Raw genomic sequence first — 27,173 nt, forward strand, 5'->3', positions numbered from 1 at the left:
TCCCATTTCCATTTCCCCCATCCCCATTCCCAATACCAATCCCATCCCGATTTCCCCATTCCCAATCCCACTCCCAATCCCCATCCCCATCCCCATCCCCAATCCCCCTCAATCCCAATCCCATTTCCCCATCCCCATTTCCCCAATCCCATTCCCCAATCCCATCCCCATTTCCCCCATTCCCATTTCCCCAATCCCATTTCCAAATCCCATTTCCATTTCCCCATCCCATTTTCATTTCCCCAATCCCATTCCCAATCCCCGCTCACCCCGGCTGTCCCCCGGCGCTGCTGTGCCCTCGCCTGCCGCAGGTGCCACCAGGGCCTGGCCCGTGTCCCCTTGCCCACGTAGAACACGGCGGTGACAAAATCCCGGAACCGCTGGGCGGGGCTGAGCCCGGGGCTGCGCCGGGGCAGGTCCCGAGTGACCCTGGGGACATGGGGTGACACTGAGTGACACTGGGGTGACACCTGGGACTGCGCCGGGGCAGGTCCCGAGTGACCCTGGGGACATGGGGTGACACAGGGGACACGGGAGTGACACCTGGGACTGCACCGGGGCAGGTTCTGGGTCACCCTGGGGACACGGGAGTGGCACTGGGTGACACAGGAGTGACCCTGGGGACACGGGGGGGACACTGGGGTGACACAGGATGTCCCAAAGGTGACATAGGGTGTCCCAGAAGTGGCACCGGGTGACATAAGGGTGGCAGGGGGTGGCACAGAGGTGTCCCAAGGGTGACACAGGAATGACACGGGGTGTCCCAGGGGTGACAGGAGGGTGACAGGGGTGTCCCAGGGGTGACAGGAGGGTGACAGGGGTGTCCCAGGGGTGTCCCAGGGGTGACAGGAGGGTGACAGGGGTGTCCCAGGGGTGTCCCAGGGGTGACAGGAGGTGACAGGAGGATGACACGAGTGTCCCAGGGATGACAGGAGGGTGACAGGGGTGTCCCAGGGGTGACAGGGGGTGTCCCAGGGGTGACAGGGTGTCCCAGAAGTGACACAGGGGTGACAGAGGGGTGACAGGGGGTGTCCCAGGGGTATCCCAGGGGAGTCCCAGGGGTGACACAGGTGACAGGGGTGGCAGGGGTGACACAGGTGACAGGAGGTGGCAGGGGTGGCAGGTCCCACCTGGGGTCCAGCAGCAGGTAGTTGAAGCTGCCCCGGAGCCGCCCCTGGCTCGGGCTCTGGAAGTGGCGGCTCAGGGCCAGCTCGTCCTGGGCACAGTCGGGGACAAGGCCACTCCTGAGCGCGGCCACCAGCTCGGGGCTGTGCCCTTGGGGACAGGGACAGCCCTGGGGACACGGCCAGCCCTGGGGACAGGGACAGCCCTGGGGACACGGCCAGCCCTGGGGACAGAGCCGGCCCTGGGCACCCCGGGGACGGCTGGTGGCATCTGGACGACCTCGGGGGCTGCTGGTGACATCAGTGCCACCTTGAGGGCTGCTGGTGGCAGCTGGGCCACCCCGAGGACGGCTGGTGACAGCAGTGCCACTCCGGGGGCTGCTGGTGACATCGGTGCCACCCCGGGGGCTGCTGGTGGCAGCAGTGCCGGTCCGGAGGTGGCTGGTGGCACCTGTGTCACCCCTGAGGCGGCTGGTGGCACCTGTGTCACCTCGAGGGCTGCTGGTGATATCAGTGCCACCCCGGGGGCTGCTGGTGGCACCTGGGCCACCCCAGGGGCTGCTGGTGACACAAGTGCCACTCCGAGGGCTGGTAGTGGCACCTGGGCGACCTCGCGGGCTGCTGGTGGCACCTGTGTCACCCCTGAGGCGGCTAGTGGCACCTGTGTCACCCCTGAGGCAGTTGGTGACATCAGTGCCACTCCGAGGGCTGCTGGTGGCAGCTGGGCCACCCCGGGGGCGGCTGGTGGCACCTCTGTCACCCCTGAGGCGGTTGGTGACATCGGTGCCACTCCGAGGGCTGCTGGTGGCACCTGGGCGACCTCGCGGGCTGCTGGTGACAGCAGTGCCACCCCCGGGGCTGCGACACTCGCGAGGTGCCTGGTTTGGTGTCACATCCTCGGAGTGCGGGGTGGCACAGCCGGGTGACAGCGGCCCCGACGGTGACAGTGGCACCGAGGGTGTCCCCTTGTCCCCAAACCCCCTGGGACAGGACCCTGAGCAGCTCTGGGGGTGTCCCTTGTCCCCAAGTCCCCGCAGGACCCCGAGCCCGGATTTGGGGGCGCTGCCACCTCTTGGGGACAGCCCGGGGAGGGTCTGGGTGTCACCCCAAGAGCCGCCGGACACGTCCCTGTCCCCTGGGGAGGTGACAGCGACAGCGGGGGGTCTGGGGGACATCGGGGGGGTCTCGGGGGAGGAGGAGGAGGAAGAGCAGAGGCGGAGCCGCGATGCCACCGCCCGCAGGCGGCTCCTGCTCCGGGGGGTGACGTGGCGGTCCCCAGAATTGTCGCAGCCCCGGGAGGTGACATCGCTGGGGCTGTCAGGACGGGGACAGCGGCGCGGGGACCCCCCGAGAAGGGCGAGGAGCGCCCCGAGATCCCAGCAGGACTCGGGGGTTTGGGGGGCGGCTCCGGAGCGCAAATTCCGTCCCAAATCCAAATCCTGCCCCAAATTCTGCTTCAAATTCCGCCCCAAACCCAAATCCTGTCCCAAGTTCTGCCTCAAATCCCGCCCTGAATCCTGCCCCAAATCCGAATCCTGATTCAAATTCCGCCCCAAATCCAAATCCTGCCCCAAATCCCGCTCCAAACCCTGCCCCAAGTCCAAATCTTGCCCCAACTCCTGCCTCGAATTCCGCCGCAAACCCAAATTCCGCCCCAAACCCAAATCCAGTCCCAAATCCAGCCTCAAATTCCGCCCCAAACCCAAATCCTGCTTCGAGCCCCGCCCTAAATCCCGCCCCAAATCCAAATCCTGCCCCAAACCCAAATCCCGCCTCAAATTCCGCCCTAAATCCAAATCCTGCCCCAAATTCCGCCCCAAACCCTGCCCTAAATCCTGCCCCAAGTTCTGCCTCAAATTCCGCCCCAAACCCAAATTCCGCCCCAAACCCAAATCCTGCCCCAAATCCTGCCTCAAATCCCGCCCTAAATCCTGCTCCGAATCCAAATCCTGCTTCAAATTCCGCCCCAAATCCAAATCCTGCTCCGACCTGCGTCCCAAATCCCGCCCTAAATCCTGCCCCAAATTCCGCCCCAAACCCAAATCCTGCCCCAAACCCAAATCCTGCCCCAAATCCGAATCCTGCTCCGAACCCAAATTCTGCCCCAAACCCAAATCCTGCCCCAAGTTCTGCCTCAAATCCCGCCCTAAATCCTGCCCCAAATCCAAATCCTGCCCCAACTCCTGCCTCAAATTCCGCCGCAAACCCAAATCCACTCCCAAATCCCGCCCTAAATCCCGCCCCAAACCCAAATCCCGTCCCAAACCCAAATCCCGCCCCAAATTCCGCCCCAAATACGAATCCTGCTCCGAACCCAAATCCTGCCCCAAATTCTGACTCAAATTCCGCCCCAAACCCAAATCCTGACCCGAATTCCGCCCCAAATCCAAATCCGAATCCTGCTCTGAACCCAAATTCCGCCCCAAACCCAAACCCTGCCCCAAATCCAAATCCTGCCCCAAGTTCTGCCTCAAATTCCGCCCTAAATCCAAATCCTGCCCCAAATCCTTCCCTAAATCCCGCCCTAAACCCAAATCCCGCTCCGAACCCCGCCCCAAATCCCGCCCCAAATTCCGCCCCAAACCCAAATTCCGCCCCAAACCCGAATCCCGCCCCAATTCCGCCCCCTCGGGACCCCCGGGCTGAGCCCCCCCGGCCCCGCCGCCCCCCAGGGACTCGCTGGCGGTGACAAAGCTGTCGCTGCTGTCCCCAAAGCTGTCGCTGCTGTCCCCAAAGCTGCCGCTGTCCCCAGTGTCCCCAATGTCCCCAAAGCCAGCGCGGTCCGCACCCCCCCGCTGTGTCACCCCCGCCTTGGGGACAGCCCCTCGCCACCCCCCGGGGATGTCACCCGCGGTGTCACCGCAGCTCCGAGGTGCCACCAAGAAGCCACCGCGGGCCGGGGGGGACCTCAGGGACATCGCGTGTGTCCCCAATATCCCTCCTTGGTGTCGCCTCAGGGACACGCCGCGAGCCACGCGGGGACAGGGGACAGGGATGTCACCAAGGCTGGGCTTGAGGGGACATCTTGTCCTTGTCCCCAAAGTGCGGCTCGGGGGTGGCTCCCGGTCCCAGAGCAGCGTGCTGGAGGCCAGGGGTGGCAGGGGGACAGCGGTGTCACCGCGGGGATCTTGGGGACACAGCGAGGGGACACCGCGGGGATCTTGGGGACACAGCGAGGGGACACCGCGGGGATCTTGGGGACACAGTGAGGGGACACCGCGGGGATCTTGGGGACACAGTGAGGGGACACCGCTGTCCCCCGGCTCGTCCAGGAGGGACCTGCGGGTGCTGCTGAGGGGTCCGGCCTCGGCGATGTCCCCAAGGGCCACCCAGGTGTCGCTGTCACCGCTGCCATCCTCGCTCAGGAAGGACAGGGCCCTCCGGGGCCACCCCGGCTCTGGGGACACAGATTGGGGTCACCCCCCCGCTCAGTGCCACCCCCCCCGATTGTCCCCAGTGCGGAGGGGACACCTTGGGGACCTCACCCTGGGCTGGGCTCCTCGGCAGCGGCTCCTGCGGGGAGGGGACAGCGCTGTCACCGCGGGGTGGCACTGTCCTTGTCCCCCGCTCTGAGGGTGTCACTGTCCCTGTCCCTTGTTCTGAGGGTGTCACTGTCCCTGTCCCCATTCCGGGGGTGTCACTGTCCCCAGCGCTGTCACCGCTGCCACCACCGGGTGGCACAGCTGTCCTTGTCCCCCGGGTTTGTCGCTGTTCCGGGTTTGTCGCTGTCCCCAGACCCCGATTCTGAGGGTGTCACTGTCCCCAACACTGTCCCCGTTTCGGGATTGTCACTGTCCCCTCGCTGTCCCCGTCCCCCGTTCCAGGACTGTCGTTGTCCCCTCGCTGTCCCCACCCCCGTTCCGGGATTGTCGCTGTCCCCGCGTTGTCCCCGCGCTGTCCCCTCACCTGTGCCCGCCGCAGGACCCCGAGGCAGCGGTGACACCCGCGGGTCACATCCAGCGGTGGCAGCTCGCGGGCACAGCTGGGGGTGGCACCGGGACAGGGTCACCGCCAGGGCACGGCCACCCCTTGGGGACACTTCAGTGCCACCAGCAGCGCTGGGGGACATCGCGTGACCCCGAGGGGACACGGTCCCGGTGCCACCCCTGGACAGCGTTGGTGTCCCCCAGGCCCGGTGTCGCCCTCCCTGGATCCCGGTATCCCGATATCCCTATCGCGATATCCTGATCCCAGAATCCCAATCACGATCCCAAAATCCCAGTGCCGGTATCCCGACCCCCGATATCGCGATATCCCAGAATCCCGGTATCCCAACAGCCGGTATCCCGATATTCTGATCCCCGATATCCCGGGCTCCCTATCGCGATATCCCAATGCCGATATCCCGGTGTCCCGGTGCCCCTATCGCGATATCCCGGTGCCCCTATCGCGATATTCCCCTCCCGTTCCCCCCCCGCTCACGCTCCGCTCATCCCGCCCGTTCAAACGCCCGGCGCCGCCGCTGATTGGCTGAACACGGGCCAATAGGAGGAGGCCACGCCCATCACGCACGGTGACGTCACACGCAGGGGGAGGGGCCAAGACACTCAGCGCCCCCCAGTGGCCAAAGCTGGTAAAGCCACCAGCGCCACCAGTGTCCCCAAACTGGCACCGCCAGTGCCACCAGTGTCACCAGTGTCCCCAAACTGGAACTGCCCAGTGTTCCCAGTGTCACCAGTGTCCCCAAACTTGAACTGCCCAGTGTTCCCAGTGTCACCAGTGTCCCCAAACTGGCACTGCCCAGTGCTCCCAGTGCCACCAGTGTCACCAGTGTCCCCAAACTGGAACTGCCCATTGCTCCCAGTGCCACCAGTGCCACCACTGTGCCCAAACTGGAACTGCCCAGTGCCACCAGTGTCACCAGTGTCCCCAAATGGCACTGCCCAGCGTTCCCAGTGTCACCAGTGTCCCCAAACTGGAACTTCCCAGTGCCATCAGTGCCACCAGTGTCACCAGTGTCCCCAAACTGGAATTGCCCAGTGCTCCCAGTGCCACCAGTGTCCCTAAACTGCAATTGCCCAGTGCCACCAGTGTCACCAGTGTCCCCAAACTGCAATTGCCCAGTGCCACCAGTGTCACCACTGTCACCAGCATCCCCAAACTGGAACTGCCCAGTGCTCCCAGTGCTCCCAGTGTCCCCAAACTGGAACTGCCCAGTGCCACCAGTGTCACTCAGTGCCACCAGTGTCCCCAAACTGGAACCGCCCAGTGCTCCCAGTGCCACCAGTAACATTCTTCTCTTTTCCCACCCTGCCACTGCCACCCAATGTCCCCAACCACTCAGTGTCCTCAGATGTCCATCCCTGTCACCTGGAGGTGACGCAGGGACAGCAGAGGTGACACAGAACCATAAGAAGTGACCCCAGCCCCACCACAAAAACGCCACAAAAACACCAAAAATTGGCAAAATTTTCTTTCCGCATCCAACCGGTGCCACCAAGTGCCACCACCCCGGGTGCCACCAATCCCCCAATGTCCCCAGAATGTCCCTCCCTGTCACCTGGAGGTGACACAGGGACAGCAGAGATGACCCAGAACCAGAAGAAATAACCAAAACCCCCCCCAAAATCACTACAATCCTCATTCCCCACCCACCGCCACCACCCTGGGGTGTCACCAACCCCCTCAATGTCCCCAAAATGTCCCTCCCTGTCACCTGGAGGTGACACAGCGACAGCAGAGGTGACAAAGGACCAGAAGAGGTGACCCAGAACCAGAAGAGGAAATAAAAACAACACACGGACGCCAAAAATCGGCAAAATTTTCTTTCCGCATCCAACCAGCGCCACCAAGTGCCACCACCCCGGGTGCTACCAACCACCCCAATGTCCCCAAAATGTCCCTCCCTATCACCTGGGGGTGACACAGGACCACAAGAGATGACCCAGAACCAGAAGAAATAACCAAAAACCCCCCCAAAATCACTACAATCCTCATTCCCCACCCACCGTCACCACCCCCGGGTGCCACCAAACCCCTCAATGTCCCCAAAATGTCCCTCCCTGTCACCTGGGGATGACACAGCGACAGCAGAGGTGACACAGGACCACCAGAGATGACCCAGAACCAGAAGAGGAAAGAAAAACCACACATGGACACCAAAAATCGGCAAAATTCTCTTTCTGCATCCAACCAGTGCCACCAAGTGCCACCACCCCGGGGTGCCACCAACCCCAGGACATCCCTCCCTGTCACCTGAGGGTGACACAGAGACAGCAGAGGTGACAAAGGACCAGAAAAGATGACCCAGAGCCAGAAGAGGAAATAAAAACAACACACGGACACCAAAAATCGGCAAAATTCTCTTTCCGCATCCAACCGGTGCCACCAAGTGCCACCACCCCGGGTGTCACCAACCCCAGGACATCCATCCCTGTCACCTGGGGGTGACACAGAGACAGCAGAGGTGACAAAGGACCACAAAAGATGACCCAGAACCAGAAGAGGAAATAAAAACAACACACAGACACCAAAATCGGCAAAATTTTCTTTCCGCATCCAAGCAGCGCCACCAAGTGCCACCACCCTGGGGTGCCACCAACTCCCCCAGTGTCCCCAAATGTCCCTCCCTGTCACCTGAGGGTGACACAGAGACAGCAGAGGTGACAAAGGACCAGAAGAGGTGACCTACAACCAGAAGAGGTGACCCAGAGCCAGAAGAGGAAATAAAAACAACACATGGAGGCCAAAAATCAGCAAAATTTTCTTTCCGCATCCAAGCAGTGCCACCAAGTGCCACCACCCCGGGTGCCACCAACTCTCCCAGTGTCCCCAAATGTCCCTCCCTGTCACCTGGAGGTGACACAGACCCACCACAGATGACCCAGAACCAGAAGAAATGACCAACAACGCCCTCCAAATCACTGCAATCCTCCTTCCCCACCCACTGCCACCGCCCCGCGCTGTCCCTGCATTGTCCCCGCGCTGTCCCCGCGCTGTCCCCGCAATGTCCCCGCTGTCCCCTCAGACGGTGGCCTCGCTGTCGGGGCTGTCCCCGCCGTCCAGCAGCGCGTAGGCCGCGTGGCTCTGGCAGGGCCGCTGCAGGGGGTGTGCCAGCAGCTTGGCCATGCAGTTGTGCAGCTCCAGCGCCGGCCCCGCCAGAGACACCTCGTACTTGTAACTCGTGCCACGGGGGTCCAGGGCGGCCAGGAACGAGAACATGTCCTGGGATGGGACAGGGACAGGGACAGGGACAGCAGGGACAGCAGGGACAGGGACAGCAGGGACAGGGATGGGGATGGGACAGGGATGGGACAGGGACAGGGATAGGGACAGGGACAGGGACAGGGGACAGCAGGGACAGCAGGGACAGGGATGGGGATGGGACAGGGACAGGGATGGGACAGGGACAGGGACAGCAGGGACAGGGACAGGGATGGGACAGGGACAGGGATGGGACAGGGACAGGGACGACAAGGACAGCAGGGACAGCAGGGACAGGGACGGCGGGGGATGGGACAGGGACAGCAGGGATAGGGACAGGGATGGGACAGGGACAGGGACAGGGACAGCAGGGGGACAGGGATGGGACAGGGATGGGGATGGCACAGGGGGACAGGGACAGGGACAAGAACAGCAGGGGACAGGGTCAGCAAGGGACAGTGGGGGACAGGGGACAGCAAGGGGACGGAGGGGACAGCAGGGGGATGGGACAGGGGACAACAGGAGGACATGGGGGGGGACATCATGGGGACATGGACAGGGACAGCAGAGGGACAGGGTACAGGGGAAGAGACAGGGACAGGGACAGGGGAACAGGGGGACAGGGACAGGAGACATGGACAGGGGGACAGGGGGACAGCAGAGGGACGTGGGAGGGAACAGGGACAGGGGGACATCATGGGGACAGGGGGACAGGGCCATGGGGGGACAGGGACAGCAGGGGGACATGGGGAGGATGAGGGGACATGGGGAGGGGACATGGGGACACGGGGAGGGGACAGGGGGATAGCAGGGGGACATAAGGACACGGGGACAGGGGGAGGGGACAAGGAGGGACGTGGGGACATGGGGACACAGGGAGGGGACACAGGGAGGGGACAGGGGGACAGGGACAGGGATGGGACAGGGACGGGGGACAGCAGGGGGACAGGGGGAACATCAAGGGGACAGGGGGACATGGGGATGGGACATGGGGACACGGGGACAGAGGGACAGGGGGGACATGGGGACACGGAGATGGACAGAGGGACACAGGGATGGACAGAGGGACATGGGGACACGGGGAGGGGACAAAGGGACACGGGGACATGGGGAGGGACAGAGGGACAGGAGGACATCATGGGGACAGGGGGACATGATGGGGACATGGGGACGGAGGGAGGGACACGGGGACAGACATGGGGACACAGGGAGGGACAGAGGGACACAAGGAGGGACAGAAGGACATGGGGACACAGGGAGGGACACAGGCAGGGACACGGGGACATTGTGGTTGAAGTCACCGTCCCCAAATCTTTGTCATTTCCCACCTTGACCCCAATTCCCTCCCTCTGTCCCCAAAATCTCCCCAAAATTTTGTCCCCAAATTTCCCCCAAATCCCCTCCTTCTGTCCCCCCATTCCATCCCAAAATTCCCCCAAAAATCTCATTTTTCCCCCCATTCTGCCCCCAAAAATTCCCCAAATTCCCCCAAATTTCCCCCCAAAATTCCCCCCATTTGTCCCCCCCATTCTGCCCCAAAAAGGAAAATTTGGAATAAATTTGGGAGGATTTGGAGATAAATTTGGGGGGATTTTAGGTTAAATTTGGGGGGATTTTGGGGTGAATTTTGGTATAAATTTGGATGGATTTTGGAGTAAATTCAGGAGGATTTGGGGGTAAATTTGAGTGGATTTTGGGATAAATTTGGGGTAAATTTGGGGTAAATTTGGGGTAAATTTGGGTTAAATTTGGGGTAAATTCAGGTGATTTTTGGGATAAATTTGGAATAATTTGGGGGTAAATTTGGGGATAAATTTGGGGGATTTTTGGGGTAAATTCAAGTGATTTTTGGGTTAAATTTGGGGAATTTTGGGGTACATTTGAGATAAATTTGGGATAATTTGGGGTAAATTTGGGATAATTTTGGGATAAATTTGGGTTAAATTTGGGATAAATTTGGGATAATTTTGGGGTGAATTCAGGTGATTTTTGGGTTAAATTCAGGGGATTTTGGGGTAAATTTGGGGTAAATTTGGGATAAATTTGGGAGAATTTTGGGGTGAATTCAGGTGATTTTTGGGATAATTTTGAGATAATTTTGGGATATTTTTGGGATAATTTTGGGGCACATTTGGGTTAAATTTGGGATAATTTGGGGTAAATTTGGGATAATTTTGGGATAAATTTGGGGTAACTTTGGGGTAAATTTGGGAGAATTTTGGGGTAAATTCAGGTGGATTTTGGGATAAATTCAGGTGATTTTTGGGTTAAATTTGGGGGATTTTGGGGGTAAATTCAGGTGATTTTTGGGATAATTTTGGGTTAAAATTGGGATAAATTTGGGATAAATTTGGGGTGCATTTGGGGTAAATTCAGGTGATTTTTGGGATAAATTTGGGAGATTTTTGGGGTAAATTCAGGTGATTTTTGGGATAATTTTGAGATAATTTTGGGATATTTTTGGGATAATTTTGGGGTAGATTTGGGTTAAATTTGGGATAATTTGGGGTAAATTTGGGATAATTTTGGGATAAATTTGGGGTAACTTTGGGGTACATTTGGGATAAATTTGGGGTAAATTTGGGAGAATTTTGGGGTAAATTCAGGTGGATTTTGGGATAAATTTGGGTGATTTTTGGGGCACATTTGGGGTACATTTGGGCTAAATTTTGGGGTAAATTCAGGTGATTTTTGGGATAAATTTGGGATAATTTTTGGGTACATTTGGGGTAAATTTGGGAGAATTTTGGGATAAATTTGGGTGATTTTTGGGTTAAATTTGGGATAATTTTGGGGTACATTTGGAGGATTTTGGGGTAAATTCAGGTGATTTTTGGGATAAATGTGGGGTACATTATGGGTTAATTTTGGGAGAATTTTGGGGCACATTTGGAATAATTTGGGGGAAAATTTGGGGGATTTTTGGGGTAAATTCAGGTGATTTTTGGGTTAAATTTGGGGGATTTTGGGGTACATTTGAGGTAAATTTGGGGTAATTTTGGGGGTATTTTGGGGGTAAATTTGGGGCAAATCTGGGAGATTTTGAGGTAGATTTGGGGTAAATTTTGGGGTAAATTCAGGAGATTTTTGGGATAAATTTGGGATAAATTTGGGTTAAATTTGGGATAAATTTGGGGTGAATTCAAGTGATTTTTGGGTTAAATTTGGGGGGAATTTGGGGTAGATTTGGGGTAAATTTGGGAAAATTTTGGGGTAAATTCAGGTGATTTTTGGCTTAAATTTGGGGTACATTTGGGTTAATTTGGGATAAATTTTGAGATAAATTTGGGGGATTTTGGGGTACATTTGGGGTAAATTCAGGGTAAATTTGGGTTAAATTTGGGATAATTTTGGGGCAGATTTGGGGTAAATTTGGGATAATTTTGGGATAAATTTGGGGTAACTTTGGGGTAAATTTGGGGTAAATTCAGGTGGATTTTGGGATAAATTCAGGTGATTTTTGGGTTAAATTTGGGGGATTTTGGGGGTAAATTCAGGTGATTTTTGGGATAATTTTGGGTTAAATTTGGGATAAATTTGGGGTGCATTTGGGGTGAATTCAGGTGATTTTTGGGTTAAATTCAGGGGATTTTGGGGTAAATTTGGGGTATATTTGGGTTAAATTTGGGATAATTTTGGGATAAATTCAGGTGATTTTTGAGTTAAATTTGGGTGATTTTTGGGATAAATTCAGGTGATTTTTGGGATAAATTTGGGATAATTTTGGGATAAATTTGGGTTAAATTTGGGTTAAAATTGGGATAAATTTGGGTTAAATTTGGGGTGCATTTGGGGTAAATTCAGGTGATTTTTGGGATAAATTTGGGATAATTTTTGGGTACATTTGGGGTAAATTTGGGAGAATTTTGGGATAAATTTGGGTGATTTTTGGGTTAAATTTGGGATAATTTTGGGGTACATTTGGAGGATTTTGGGGTAAATTCAGGTGATTTTTGGGATAAATTTGGGGTACATTTTGGGTTAATTTTGGGAGAATTTTGGGGCACATTTGGAATAATTTCAGGGAAAATTTGGGGGATTTTGGGGGTAAGTTCAGGTGATTTTTGGGTTAAATTTGGGGGGATTTTGGGGTAGATTTGGGGTAAATTTGGGAGAATTTTGGGATAAATTCAGGTGATTTTTGGGTTAAATTTGGGAGATTTTTGGGATAAATTCAGGTGATTTTTGGGATAATTTTGGGATAATTTTGGGTTAAATTTGGGGTAAATTTGGGATAAATTTGGGTTGCATTTGGGGTGAATTCAGGTGATTTTTGGGTTAAATTCAGGGGATTTTGGGGTACATTTGAGGTAAATTTGGGAGAATTTTGGGGTAAATTCAGGTGATTTTTGGGTTATTTTTGGGATAATTTTGAGATAATTTTGGGATATTTTTGGGATAATTTTGGGGTACATTTGGGTTAAATTTGGGATAATTTTGGGATAAATTTGGGTTAAATTTGGGATAAATTTGGGATAATTTTGGGGTGAATTCAGGTGATTTTTGGGTTAAATTCAGGGGATTTTGGGGTAAATTTGGGGTAAATTTGGGGTAAATTCAGGTGATTTTTGGGATAAATTTGGGGGACATTTGAGTTAAATTTGGGATAATTTTGGGATAAATTCAGGTGATTTTTGAGTTAAATTTGAGTGATTTTTGGGATAAATTCAGGTGATTTTTGGGATAAATTTGGGATAATTTGGGGATAAATTTGGAATAATTTTGGGATAATTTTGAGGAACATTTGGGATATTTTTGGGATATTTTTGGGATAATTTTGGGATATTTTTGGGATATTTTTGGGATATTTTTGGGGTAAATTTGGGATAATTTTGGGATATTTTTGGGATATTTCTGGGATATTTTTGGGATATTTTTGGGATATTTTTGGGCTATTTCTGGAATACTTCAGGGATATTTTTGGGATATTTCTGGGACATTTTTGGGATATTTTTGGGATATTTTTGGTACCTTCCAGCCTCCCTCGTCGTCCTGGTCCCCGTGGCCGTTGTGGATGTAAACCAGGTCAAAGAAAAAATAGGGGCACTGCAGGAGCTTCTGGAAATGGGAAAAAATGAGATTTTTGGGGAAAAAAATGAGATTTTGGGTAAGGAATAGGGGCACTGCAGCAGCTTCTGGGGAAAAAATGGGATAAAAATTGAGATTTTGGGGAAAAAATGGGAATTTAGGGTAAAAAATGGGGGGAAAATTGAATTTAGGGTAAAAAATTGGGGGGAAAATGGAGATTTTGGGTAAAAAAAATGGAATTTAGGGTACAAAAATAGGGGAACTGCAGGGGTTTCTGGGGAAAAAATGGGGTAAAAAATGGAATTTAGAGGAAAAAACAGGGTAAGGAATAGGGGCACTGCAGGAGCTTCTGGAAATGGGGGGAAAATGGAATTTAGGGTAAAATATGGGGGAAAATGGAAATTTTGGGGAAAAATGGGGGGAAAATGGAGATTTGGGGTAAAAAAAATGGGAATTTAGGGGAAAAAAATAGGGGCACTGCAGGAGCTTCTGGGGAAAAAATGGGATAAAAAATTGAGATTTTGGGGGAAAAAATGGGAATTTAGGGTAAAAAATGGGGGAAAAATGGAATTTGGGGTAAAAAATGGGGTAAAAAAAGGGAATTTTGGGTAAAAAAAATGGAATTTAGGGTACAAAAATAGGGGAACTGCAGGGGCTTCTGGAAATGGGGCAAAAAAATTCAGATTTTGGGAAAAAATGGGGTAAAAAATGGAATTTAGGGGAAAAAATAGGGTAAGAAATAGGGGCACTGCAGGAGCTTCTGGAAATGGGGAAAAAATGGAATTTAGGGTAAAATATGGGGGAAAAAATGGAAATTTTGGGGGAAAATTGGGGGGAAAAATGGAATGTAGGGTGGGAATTTGAGGATTTAGGGTGGGAATTTGAGGATTTAGGGTGGGAATTCCAGGGTTTAGGGTGGGAATGGAGAATTTTAGATGGGAATTTGAGGATTTAGGATGTAAATGATGTGATTTAGGATGTGAATTTCAGATTTAGGGTGGAAATTTCAGGATTTTTGGTGGAAATTGAGAATTTTAGATGGAAATTTGAGGATTTTGGATGGGAATTTGAGGATCTAGGGTACAAATTTCAGGATTTAGAGTGGGAATTTCAGATTTAAGTGGGGATGGAGAACTTTAGATGGGACTTGCAGGATTTTGGATGGAAATTTCAGGATTTTGGTTGTATATAAAGGATTTAGGGTGGGAATTCCAGGATTTAGGGTGGGAATTTGAGGATTTTGGGTGTAAATTTAGTGATTTGGGGTGGAAATTTCAGGATTTAGGGCACAAATTTCAGCTTTAGGGTGGGAATTTCAAGGTTTAGGGTGGGAATTTGAGGATTTAGGGTGAGAATTCCAGGATTTTGGATGGGAAGTCAGGATTTTGGGTGTAAATGTTGTGATTTGGGTGGAAATTTCAGGATTTTTGGTGGAAATAGAGAATTTTAGATGGGAATTTGAGAATTTTAGATGGGAATTTCAGGATTTGGGGTGAGAATTCCAGGATTTAGGGTGGGAATTTCAGGATTTTGGATGGAAATTTGAGGATTTAGGGTGGGAATTCGAGGATTTAGGGTGAGAATTGCGGATTTTGGATGGAAATTTCAGGATTTGGGGTTGGAATTTCAGTTTTAGGGTGTGAATCTCAGGATTTAGGGCGAGAATTTGAGGATTTTGGATGGAAATTTCAGGATTTTGGATGGGAATTTCAGGATTTAGGGTACAAATTTCAGCTTTAGGGTGGGAATTCCAGGATTTTGGTTGTAAATAAAGGATTTAGGGTGCAAATTTCAGGTCTTAGGGTGGGAATTCCAGGATTTAGGGTGGGAAGTCCAGGTTTTAGGGTGGGAATTTCAGGGTTTGGGGTGTAAATGAAGAATTTTAGATGGAATTTTCTGGATTTTGGGTGAGAATTTGAGGATTTAGGGTGGGAATTTCAGGATTTAGGGTGGGAATTCCAGGATTTAGGGTGGGAATGGAGAATTTTGGATGGGAATTCCAGGATTTAGGGTGGAAATTTGAGGATTTTGGGTGTGAATTCCAGGACTTTGGATGGGAATTCCAGGATTTAGGGTGGAAATGAAAGATTTTGGGTGGAAATTTCAGGATTTTTGGTGGAAATGGAGAATTTTAGATGGAAATTTGAGAATTTTAGATGGGAATCTCAGGATTTAGGGTGAGAATTCCAGGATTTAGGGTGGAAATTTCAGGATTTATGGTGTGAATGGAGAATTTAAGATGAGAATTCCAGGATTTAGGGTGAGAATTTCAAGATTTTGGATGGGAATTCGAGGATTTAGGGTGAGAATTGCGGATTTTGGATGGAAATTTCAGGATTTGGGGTTGGAATTTCAGTTTTAGGGTGTGAATTCCAGGATTTAGGGTGGGAATTCCAGGATTTAGGGTGGGAATTTGAGGATTTAGGGTGAGAATTGTGGATTTTGGATGGAAATTTCAGGATTTTGGGTGGAAATTTCAGCTTTAGGGTGGGAATTTCAGATTTAAGGTGGGAATGAAGAATTTTAGATGGGAATTTGAGAATTTTAGGTGGGAATTTGAGGATTTAGGGTGGGAATTCCAGGATTTACAGTGAGAATTTCAGGATTTAGGGTACAAATTTCAGGTTTAGGGTGGGAATGGAGAACTTTAGATGAGACTTTCAGGATTTTGGGTGGGAATGTTGTGATTTGGGGTGGGAATTTCAGGGTTTAGGGTGGAAATAGAGAATTTTAGGTGGAAATTTCAGGATTTGGGGTGAGAATTTGAGGATTTTAGATGGAAATTTCAGCTTTAGGGTGGGAATTTGAGGATTTAGGGTGGGAATTCCAGTATTTAGGGTGAGAATCTCAGGATTTAGGGTGGGAATTTCAGATTTTGGATGGAAATTTCAGGATTTGGGGTGGGAGTTTGAGGATTTTAGATGGGAATTTCAGCTTTAGGGTAGGAATTTCAGGATTTTGGATGGGAATTTGAGAATTTTAGATGAGAATTCCAGGATTTAGGGTACAAATTCCACGATTTAGGGTGGGAGTTTGAGGATTTTGGATGGGAATTTGAGATTTTTGATAGAAATTTCAGGATTTGGGGTGGGAATTTCAGTTTTAGGGTGGGAATCTCAGGATTTAGTGTAAGAATTTGAGATTTTGGTGCTGACCTTGACGTGCTCCCCCCCACAGAAGTGGGGCTGGCACCGCGGGCGCCCCAACACCAGGATGGTCCTGACCACGAACGGGGGGGGCACGGTCTGGACATTGTCAGTGACAGGCAGGGCCACCTTCTGCTGGCTGGGGACATTGGGGACACTGTCAGTGACATTGGGGACATTTGGGACATTGTCAGTGACAGGCAGGGCCACCTTCTGCTGGCTGGGGACATTGGGGACATTGTCAGTGACACTGGGGACATTGGGGACACTGTCAGTGACAGCAGGGCCACCTTCTGCTGGCTGGGGACATTGGGGACATTGTCAGTGACATTGGGGACATTGGGGACACTGTCAGTGACAGGCAGGGCCACCTTCTGCTGGCTGGGGACAGTGGGGACATTGGGGACATTGTCAGTGACAGGCAGGGCCACCTTCTGCTGGCTGGGGACATTGGGGACATTGGGGACACTGTCAGGGACACTGGGGACATTGGGGACACTGTCAGTGACACTGGGGACATTGGGGACATTGTCAGTGACAGGCAGGGCCACCTTCTGCTGGCTGGGGACAGTGGGGACACTGTCAGTGACAGGCAGGGCCACCTTCTGCTGGCTGGGGACAGTGGGGACATTGGGGACATTGTCAGTGACATTGGGGACATTGGGGACACTGTCAGTGTCATTGGGGACATTGGGGACATTGTCAGTGACAGGCAGGGCCACCTTCTGCTGGCTGGGGACATTGGGGACACTGTCAGTGACACTGGGACACTGGGGACATTGGGGACACTGTCAGTGACAGCAGGGCCACCTTCTGCTGGCTGGGGACATTGGGGACATTGTCAGGGACATTGGGGACATTGGGGACACTGTCAGTGACAGGCAGGGCCACCTTCTGCTGGCTGGGGACATTGGGGACATTGTCAGTGTCATTGGGGACATTGGGGACACTGTCAGGGACAGGGAGGGCCACCTTCTGCTGGCTGGGGACATTGGGGACATTGGGGACATTGTCAGTGACACTGGGGACATTGGGGACACTGTCAGTGACAGGGAGGGCCACCTTCTGCTGGCTGGGGACAGTGGGGACATTGGGGACACTGTCAGTGACATTGGGGACATTTGGGACATTGTCAGTGACAGCAGGGCCACCTTCTGCTGGCTGGGGACATTGGGGACACTGTCAGTGACATTGGGGACATTGGGGACACTGTCAGTGACAGCAGGGCCACCTTCTGCTGGCTGGGGACATTGGGGACATTGGGGACATTGTCAGTGACAGCAGGGCCACCTTCTGCTGGCTGGGGACATTGGGGACATTGTCAGTGACAGCAGGGCCACCTTCTGCTGGCTGGGGACATTGGGGACATTGGGGACATTGTCAGTGACAGCAGGGCCACCTTCTGCTGGCTGGGGACATTGGGGACACTGGGGACACTGTCAGGGACAGCAGGGCCACCTTCTGCTGGCTGGGGACATTGGGGACACTGTCAGTGACATTGGGGACATTGGGGACACTGTCAGTGACAGGGAGGGCCACCTTCTGCTGGCTGGGGACAGTGGGGACATTGGGGACATTGTCAGTGACAGGCAGGGCCACCTTCTGCTGGCTGGGGACATTGGGGACATTGGGGACACTGTCAGTGACACTGGGGACATTGGGGACATTGTCAGGGACATTGGGGACATTGGGGACACTGTCAGGGACACTGGGGACACTGTCAGGGACACTGGGGACATTGTCAGGGACAGGGACAGGTGGCACTCACAGGGACAGGGACAAGGGACCGGTGGCATTGTGAGGACAGGGTGGCACCCACGGGGTCAAGGGTCAGGGACAGGGTGGCACTCCCAGGGACAGGGAGGGACAGGGGCTCAGGGTGGCACTGTGGGGACAGGGGACATGGGACAGGGTGGCACTGTGGACACAGGGCTCAGGGTGGCACTGTGGGGACAGGGGACAGGCTCAGGGTGCCACCCTGCCTGAGGGCACACAGGGCTCAGGGTGGCACTGTGGGGACAGGGGACACAGGGCACACAGGGCTCAGGGTGGCACCCATAGGGACAGGGCACACAGGGCACACAGGGCTCAGGTGCCACCCTGCCCTGTCACCTCTGTCCCCTCCCCCAGAAGGTTCTGGAACCCCTCCCCCCCCCAGGCTCACATGAGGTTGAAGAGCCCGTCCAGATCTGAGCGGGGGTCAAGGTGACACCGGCACTGCGACAGCTGGGACAGCTGGGGACAGCCCTGGGACACCCCTGGGACAGCCCTGGGACAGACCTGGGGACAGCTGGGACAGCTGGGGACACCCCTGGGACAGCCCTGGGGACACCCCTGGGGACAGCTGGGACACCCCTGGGGACAGCTGGGGACAGCTGGGACAGCCCTGGGGACAGCTGGGGACAGCTGGGACAGCCCTGGGGACAGCCCTGGGACAGCTGGGACACCTGGGACATCCCTGGGACACCCCTGGGGACACCCCTGGGATACCTGGGACACCCCTGGGGACACCCCTGGGGACAGCTGGGACACCCCTGGGACATCTGTGTCACCCCCCAGAGCCACCCTAGAGCCACCCTGGGACATCCCTGGGACACCCCTGGGACACCTGGCACCTGTGCCACCCACCCAGAGCCACCCCTGGGACACCCCCAAGGACACCCCTGGGACACCTGAGACACCTCTGGGGACAGCTGGGACACCTGGCACCCAGGTGGCACCCAGCACACCCTGATGGCACCCAGGACACCCTGGTGACCCCAGCAACACCCGGGACACCTTGATGTCACCCAAGGGACCCTGGTGGCACCCAAGGGACACCCCTGACATCCAGGACATCCCCAGTGTCACCCAACTGACCCTGGTGGCACCCAGCACACCCTGATGGCACCTCAGTGACCCCAATGGCACTGAGGACACCCCAATGTCACCCAGGACACCTCAGTGGCACCCCAGACACCCCGGTGACACCCCGGTGACCCTGGTGGCACCCAGGACACCTGTGTGGCACCTAAGGGACACCCCAATGGCACCTCAGTGACCCCAATGTCACCCAGGACACCCCAATGGCCCCAATGGCACCCCAGTGGCTGCGGTGTCACCCAGGACACCCCAATGTCACCCAGGACACCCTGATGGACCCAATGGCAGCCAGGACAGCCAGGACACCCCGGTGACACCCTGATGACACCCAGGACACCCCAATGACCCCAATGTCACCCAGGACACCCCAATGACACCCAGGACACCCTGCTGGCACCCAGGACAGCCCAATGTCACCCAGAACACTCTGATGACACCCACGACATCCCAGTGACCCTGATGGCACCCAGGACACTCAGGACACCCCAATGTCACCAAGGACACCTCGGTGACCCCAATGTCACCCAGGACACCCCAATGACACCCAGGACACCTCAATGACCCCCCAATGACACCCTGGTGACCCCAGTGGCACCCAGGACACCCCAATATCACCCAGGACACCCTGATGGCTCTGATGGCACCCAGGACACCTCAGTAGCACCCAGGACACCCCGATGACATTCAGGACAGCCCAATGTCACCCAGGACACCCTGATGACACCCAGGACACCTCAATGACACCCCAATGACACCCTGGTGGCCACAGTGGCACCCAGGACACCCTGACGGCACCCACGACAGCCCAATGTCACCCAGAACACCCTGATGGCACCCAGGACACCCCAGTGACCCTGATGGCAGCCAGGACACCCCAATGTCACCCAGGACACCCCAATGTCACCCAGGACACTCCAGTGACCCTGATGGCACCCAAGACACCCCCGTGGCCCCGATGACACCCCGGTGACACCCCGGTGACACTGAGGATACTGAAGGACTGGCACACCACGGTGTCCAGGTCGTAGAGGCAGCTGCAAACCTCCCGTGGGTCTGAGGTGAAACCTGACAGCTGGGGGGACACAGGGGACAGGGACAGGGGACAGGAGACACAGAGACACAGGACAGGGACAAAGGTGGGGACAGCAGACAGGGGACAGAGACGGGGACAGGGATAGGGGTGGGGACAAGGTTGGCACAGGGCTGGCACCAAGCTGGCACCAGCCCAGAGCTCATCCCTGTCCCTGTCCCCTGTCCCTGTCCCCACTGTCCCCATGCCCTCTGTCCCATCTCTGTTCCGTCCCCTGTCCCTGTCCCCTGTCTCTGTCCCTGTCCCATCCCCATCCCTGTCCCTGCTCCTGTCCCCCCCGTCCCATCCCTGTCCCTGTCCCATCCCTGTCCCTGTGTCCCTTGTTCCTGTCCCTGTCCCCTGTGTCCCCATCCCCTGTCCCTGTCCTCATCCCTGTCCCTGTCCCCATCCTTGTTCCTGTCCCTGTCCCTGTCCCCTATCCCTGTCTGTGTCCCTGTCCCATCCCTGTCCCCCGTCCCTCTCCCTGTCCTGTTCTCATCCCTGTCCCCGTCCCCATCCCTGTCCCTGTCCCATCCCTGTCCCTGTCCCCTGTGTCCCCATGTCCCTGTCCCTGTCCCTCTCCCTGTCCCCATGTCCCCATCCCTGTCCCCATGTCCCCTCTGTCCCATCCCTGTCCCCTCTGTCTCCTCTGTCCCTGTCCCTCACCCAGGTGGCATCATTGTTCACCACCACCAGGGCGAACTCGTGGCTTTTGTCGATTTTGTGTTTGGTCCTGACGAACATCTCGATCATCTTCTGGGACACGGTCAGGGCGTTGCTGCGGCACCTGGAGCCCAAAAACATCCCAAAAAATACAAAAAATCACAAAAATATCACAAAAACACACCCAGGGCACGGTCAGGGCGTTGCTGCGGCACCTGGAGCCCAAAAACATCCCAAAAAATACAAAACTATCACAAAAATATCACAAAAAACACACCCAGGACACAGTCAGGGCACCCCAAAACCTCATCTGGCACCCCAAAAACTCCCCCAAAAAACTCCAAAAATCACAAAAATCACACCCAGGACACGGTCAGGGCGTTGCTGCGGCACCTGGAATCCAAAAACATCCCAAAAAATACAAAAAGTTACAAAAATATCACAAAAATCACACCCAGGACACGGTCAGGGCACCCCAAAACCTCATCTGGCACCCCAAAAAACCCCCAAAACTGCAAAAAACACACCCAGGGTATGGTCAGAGCACCCCAAAACCTCACCTGGAACCTCAAAAACCCCAAAAACCTGACCTGGCACCCCAAAAACCAAAAAAAACACCCAAAAAACACACCCAGGGTACGGTCAGGGCATTGCTGCAGCACCTGGAGCCCCAAAAAACACAAAAAATCACAAAAAATCACAAAAATATCACAAAAATCACACCCAGGGCACGGTCAGGGCGTTGCTGCGGCGCCTGCAGCCCCAAAAACACCCCAAAAAATACAAAAAGTCACAAAAATATTATAAAAATCACACCCAGGGCACGATCAGGGCATTGCTGTGGCACCTGGCATCCAAAAAAACATTAAAAAATCACAAAAAATCAGAAAAAACCAAAACAACACACCCAGGGTATGGTCAGGGCACCCCAAAACCTCACCTGGCACCCCAAAAAAACCCCAAAATCACACCCAGGGCACGGTCAGGGCACCCCAAAAACAAAAAAAAATCCCAAAAAAACCACACCAGGACACGGTCAGGGCGTTGCTGCAGCACCTGGAGCCCAAAAACATCCCAAAAATCACAAAAAGTCACAAAAATATCATAAAAAGCACACTGAGGACATGGGCAGGGCATTGCTGCAGCACCTGGAGCCACAAAAAATCACAAAAAACACAAAAAGTCACAAAAATATCACAAAAATATCACAAAAACCACACCAGGACATGGTCAGGGCATTGCTGCAGCACCTGGAACACCAAAAAAACATTAAAAAATGACAAAATAATCATAAAAAAACACCAAAAAAACACATCAGGACATGGTCAGGGCGTTGCTGCGGCACCTGGAGACCAAAATTGTCCAAAAAAACATTAAAAAATTACCAAAAACCCAAAAAACCCACAAAAAACCCACAAAAAAACCACAAAAAAAATCACAAAAAGTCACAAAAAAATCACAAAAAAATCACAAAAACCACACCAGGACACGGTCAGGGCATTGCTGCGGCACCTGGAGACCAAAAACATCCCAAAAAAACCAAAAAGTGACAAAAAAATCACAAAAAACACAAAAAAAATCACAAAAACCACACCCAGGACAGTCAGGGTATTGTTGCAGCACCTGGAACACCAAAAAAAACATTAAAAAATGACAAAAAAATCAAAAAAAATAACAAAAAACACCCAAAAAACACCCAAAAAACACACCAGGGCATGGTCAGGGCATTGCTGCAGCACCTGGAACCCAAAAAACACAAAAAAATCACAAAAAACCCCAAAAAATCACAAAAAACCCCAAAAAAATCACAAAAAACCCCCCAATAAATCACAAAAAAAACCCCAAAAAATTACCAAAAAAACCCAAAAAAATCACAAAAAACCCCAAAAAAATCACAAAAAAACCCCCAAAAAATCACAAAAAAACCCCAAAAAATCACAAAAAAAAACCCCAAAAAATCACAAAAAAAACCCCAAAAAATCACAAAAAAAACCCCAAAAAATCACAAAAAAAACCCAAAAAAAATCACAAAAAACCCCAAAAAATCACAAAAAAAACCCCCAAAAATCACAAAAAAAAACCCAAAAAAATCACAAAAAACCCAAAAAAATCACAAAAAAAACCCCAAAAAATCACAAAAAAACCCCAAAAAAATCACAAAAAAACCCCAAAAAATCACAAAAAAACCCCAAAAAACACAAAAAAAACCCAAAAACCACAAAAAACCCGCAAAAATCACAAAAAAACCCAAAAAATCACAAACACCCCCCAAAAATCACAAAAAAACCCCCAAAAAATCACAAAAAAACCCCAAAAAACCACAAAAACCCCCCAAAAATCACAAAAAAACCCCCAAAAAATCACAAAAAAACCCCCCAAAAAACCACAAAAAAACCCCAAAAAATCACAAAAAACCAAAAAAAATCACAAAAAAACCCCAAAAAATCACAAAAAAGCCCCCCAAAAATCACAAAAAAACCCCAAAAAAATCACAAAAAAGTACAAAAAAATCACAAAAAAAACCCCAAAAAATCACAAAAAAACCCCCCAAAAAACCACAAAAAAACCCCAAAAAAATCACAAAAAAAACCCCAAAAAACCACAAAAAAACCCCAAAAAAATCACAAAAAAACCCCCAAAAAATCACAAAAAAACCACAAAAAACCACAAAAAAACCCCAAAAAAATCACAAAAAAACCCCCAAAAAACCACAAAAAAACCCCAAAAACCCCTGGCAGTGACCCCTGGCTGACCCCTGACCCCAGGCTGACCCCTGACCCCTGACCCCTGACCCACCCGTTGATGGACTCCAGTTTGGGCAGCGCCATCTCCTCAGCCAGGTCCAGGCAGATGATCTGGGACAGGAACAGCTCTGAGACACCCAGTGACCCCCCAGTGACTCCCAGTAACCACCCAGTGCCTCCCCAGTAACCTCCCAGTAACTCCCAGTGACTCCCAGTGACTCCCAGTAACCACCCAGTGCCTCCCCAGTAACCTCCCAGTAACTCCCAGTGACTCCCAGTGACTCCCAGTGACTCCCAGTGACTCCCAGTGACTCCCAGTAACTCCCAGTGACTCCCAGTAACCTCCCAGTGGCTCCCAGTGACTCCCAGTGACTCCCAGTAACCTCCCAGTGTGCCCAGTGACTCCCAGTAACCCCCAGTGACTCCCAGTGACTCCCAGTAACCCCCCAGTGACTCCCAGTAACCACCCAGTGACTCCCAGTAACTCCCAGTAACCTCCCAGTAACTCCCAGTAACTCCCAGTAACCTCCCAGTGACTCCCAGTGACTCCCAGTGTCCTCCCAGTGACTCCCAGTAACCTCTCAGTAACTCCCAGTAACCCCCCAGTAACCCCCCAGTGACTCCCAGTGACTCCCAGTAACCTCCCAGTGACTCCCAGTGACTCCCAGTAACTCCCAGTAACCTCCCAGTAACCTCCCAGTAACCCCCCAGTGACTCCCAGTCCCTCCCAATCCCCTTTCAATCCCTCCCAGTCCATCCCAGTCCCTCCCAGTGCTCCCCAATCCCCTCCCAGTTCCCCCCCAGTCCCCCCCACTCCCTCCTAATCCCCTCCCAGTTCCCTCCCAGTCCCTCCCAGTCCCTCGCACCCCCTCCCAGTTCCCCCCATTCCCCTCCCAGTCCCTCCCAACCCTCTCCCAATCCATCCCAGTTCCCTCCAATCTCCTCCCAGTGCCCCCCAGCACCCCCCAGTCCCTCCCAGTCCATCCCAGTGACCCCTAATCCCCCCCCAGTCCCTCCCAGTCCATCCCAGTCCCCCCTAATCTCCTCCCAGTCCTTCCCAGTGCCCCCCATTCCCCTCCTAGTCCATCCCAGTCCCTCCCAGTTCCCCCCAATCCCCTCCCAGTTCCCTCCAGTTCCCCCCAATCCCCTCCCCATCCCCTCCCAGTCCATCCCAGTGCCCCCCACTCCCCCCCACTCCCTCCCAGTCCCTCCCAGTTCCCCCCAATCCCCTCCCAGTCCCCCCCAGTCCCTCCCAGTCCCCCTCAATCCCCTCCCAGTCCATCCCATTCCCCTCCCACTCCCTCCCAGTCCCCCACAGTGCCTCTCAATCCCCTCCCAGTCCCTCCAATCCTCTCCCAGTCCCTCCCAATCCCCTCCCAGTCCATCCCAGTGCCCCCCAACCCCCTCCCAATCCCCTCCCAGTCCCTCCCAGTTCCCCCCCAGTCCCTCCCATCCCCTCCCAGTCCATCCCAGTGCCTCCCACTCCCTCCCAGTCCCCCCCAGTGCCTCTCAATCCCATCCCAGTCCCTCCAATCCTCTCCCAGTCCATCCCAGTTCTCCCCAATCCCCTCCCACTCCCTCCCACCCCCTCCCAGTCCCTCCCAGTCCCCCCCAGTTCCTCCCAGTGCCCCCCATTCCCCTCCCAATCCCCTCCCAGTCCCTCCCCATCCCCTCCCAGTCCCAGCCAGTGCCCCTCAATCCCCTCCCAACCCTCTCCCAATCCATCCCAGTTCCCTCCAATCCCCTCCCAGTGCCCCCCAGCACCCCCCATTCCCCTCCCAGTCCCTCCCAGTGCCCCCCAGTCCCTCCCAGTCCCTCCCATCCCCTCCCATTCCCCTCCCAGTCCCTCCCAGTTCCCTCCAATTCCCCCCAATCCCCTCCCAGTCCCTCCCAAGCCCCTCCCAGTCCATCCCAATCCCCTCCAATCCTCCCCAATCCCCTCCCACCCCCTCCCAGTCCCTCCCAGTTCCCCCCCAGTCCCTCCCATCCCCTCCCAGTCCATCCCAGTGCCTCCCACTCCCTCCCAGTCCTCCCCAGTGTCTCTCAATCCCATCCCAGTCCCTCCAATCCCCTCCCAGTCCCCCCCCAATCCCCTCCCAGTCCCTCCCAGTCCCTTCCCATCCCCTCCCAGTCCCCCCCAGTCCCCCCCAGTCCCCCCAGTTCCTCACCACCTTCTCGGGGCAGTTGACCCGGGGTGTTTTCACCTGCAGCTCGCCGGGGCCGGGCCAGGCCGTGCCGTGCCCGGGGGTGGCCTGGGGGCTGTGGCCAGCGCTGGCCGCCTCCCCCTCGCCCTCGCTGCGTTTGCCCACCCCGGGCTGGGGCTGGCCCCGGTCCTCGGCACCCTCGGGGTTGGAACGAGTGCGGGGACGAACTTCTGGAACTTTCTCCTCCTCGTCCTCGGCGGCGCTGCCCGGCTCGGGGGTGTCCATGGGGGGAGAGGGGCCAAAAAAGTGGGGGGAGAAGGGTGGGAGCCAAAAAATGGGGTCACGATGGGGCTGGGGGACCAAAATCAGAGGGTCAGGGGTGCTAGGACCCCAAAATCAGGGGGTCAGGGACCCCAAAAAGGGGTGCAGGGGGCCTGGCACCCCAAAAAATGGGGATGGAGGTGTGGCTGGGACACCAAAATCAGGGGTGCAGGGGGTGCAGGGAGCCCAAAATCAGAGGGTCAGGGGGTTCTTGGGGGGCTGAGACCCCTAAATCAGAGGGGTCAGGGGGTCCTAGGGGGCTGGGACCCCAAAAAATGGGGGTGGAAGTAGGGCTGGGACACCAAAATCAGAGGGTCAGGGACCCCAAAAACGGAGTGCAGGGAGTTCAGGAGGACTGGGATCCCAAAATCAGGGGGTTAGGGGGGCTGGGACCCCAAAAAATGGGGGTGGAGGTGAGGCTGTGACACCAAAATCAGAGGGTCAGGGGGTCCTGGGGGGCTGGGACCCCAAAAAATGGGGGGAGAAGGGTGGGAGCCAAAAAAATGGGGGGAGAGGAGGGTGGAAGGCCAAAAAATGGGGATCCTAGTGGGGCTGGGGGAACAAAATCTGGGGGTCAGGGGGTCGTGGGGGACCAAAATCAGGGGGTTATGGGGTCCTGGGGGGCTGGAACCCCAAAATCAGAGAGTCAGGTACCCCAAAAATGGGGGGTCAGGGGGTCCTGAGGGGTTGGGACCCCAAAAAATGGGGGAGAAGGGTGGGAGCCAAAAAAATGGGGATCCTAGTGGGGTTGGGACACCAAAATCAGAGGGTCAGGGACCCCAAAAAGAGGTGCAGGGGGTGTTGGGGGACTGGGACCCCAAAATCAGGGGGTCAGGGGGGGCTGGGACCCCAAAAAATGGGGGAGAAGAGGGTGGGAGCCAAAAAAATGGGGATCCTAGTGGGGTTGGGGGAACAAAATCAGGGGGTCA

General features: G+C 54.2%; 1 protein-coding gene across 1 annotated transcript; it reads right to left on the reverse strand.

Moving 5' to 3' along the window:
* Positions 1-8,023: 8,023 nt before the first annotated feature.
* BABAM1 (BRISC and BRCA1 A complex member 1) lies at positions 8,024-26,266 on the reverse strand. The gene is made up of 8 exons (XM_033082010.2): positions 25,948-26,266; positions 23,832-23,890; positions 21,039-21,159; positions 20,297-20,375; positions 18,606-18,630; positions 16,451-16,580; positions 13,239-13,325; positions 8,024-8,288 (listed from the first exon to the last, which is right to left on the reverse strand). Exons 1-8 carry the CDS (start codon positions 26,206-26,208, stop codon positions 8,088-8,090), a joined length of 963 nt encoding a protein of 320 aa, XP_032937901.1. The 5' UTR covers positions 26,209-26,266; the 3' UTR covers positions 8,024-8,087.
* Positions 26,267-27,173: the final 907 nt, after the last annotated feature.

This window comes from Catharus ustulatus, chromosome 29 (assembly GCF_009819885.2).
Source record: "Catharus ustulatus isolate bCatUst1 chromosome 29, bCatUst1.pri.v2, whole genome shotgun sequence".
NCBI lineage: Eukaryota > Metazoa > Chordata > Aves > Passeriformes > Turdidae > Catharus > Catharus ustulatus.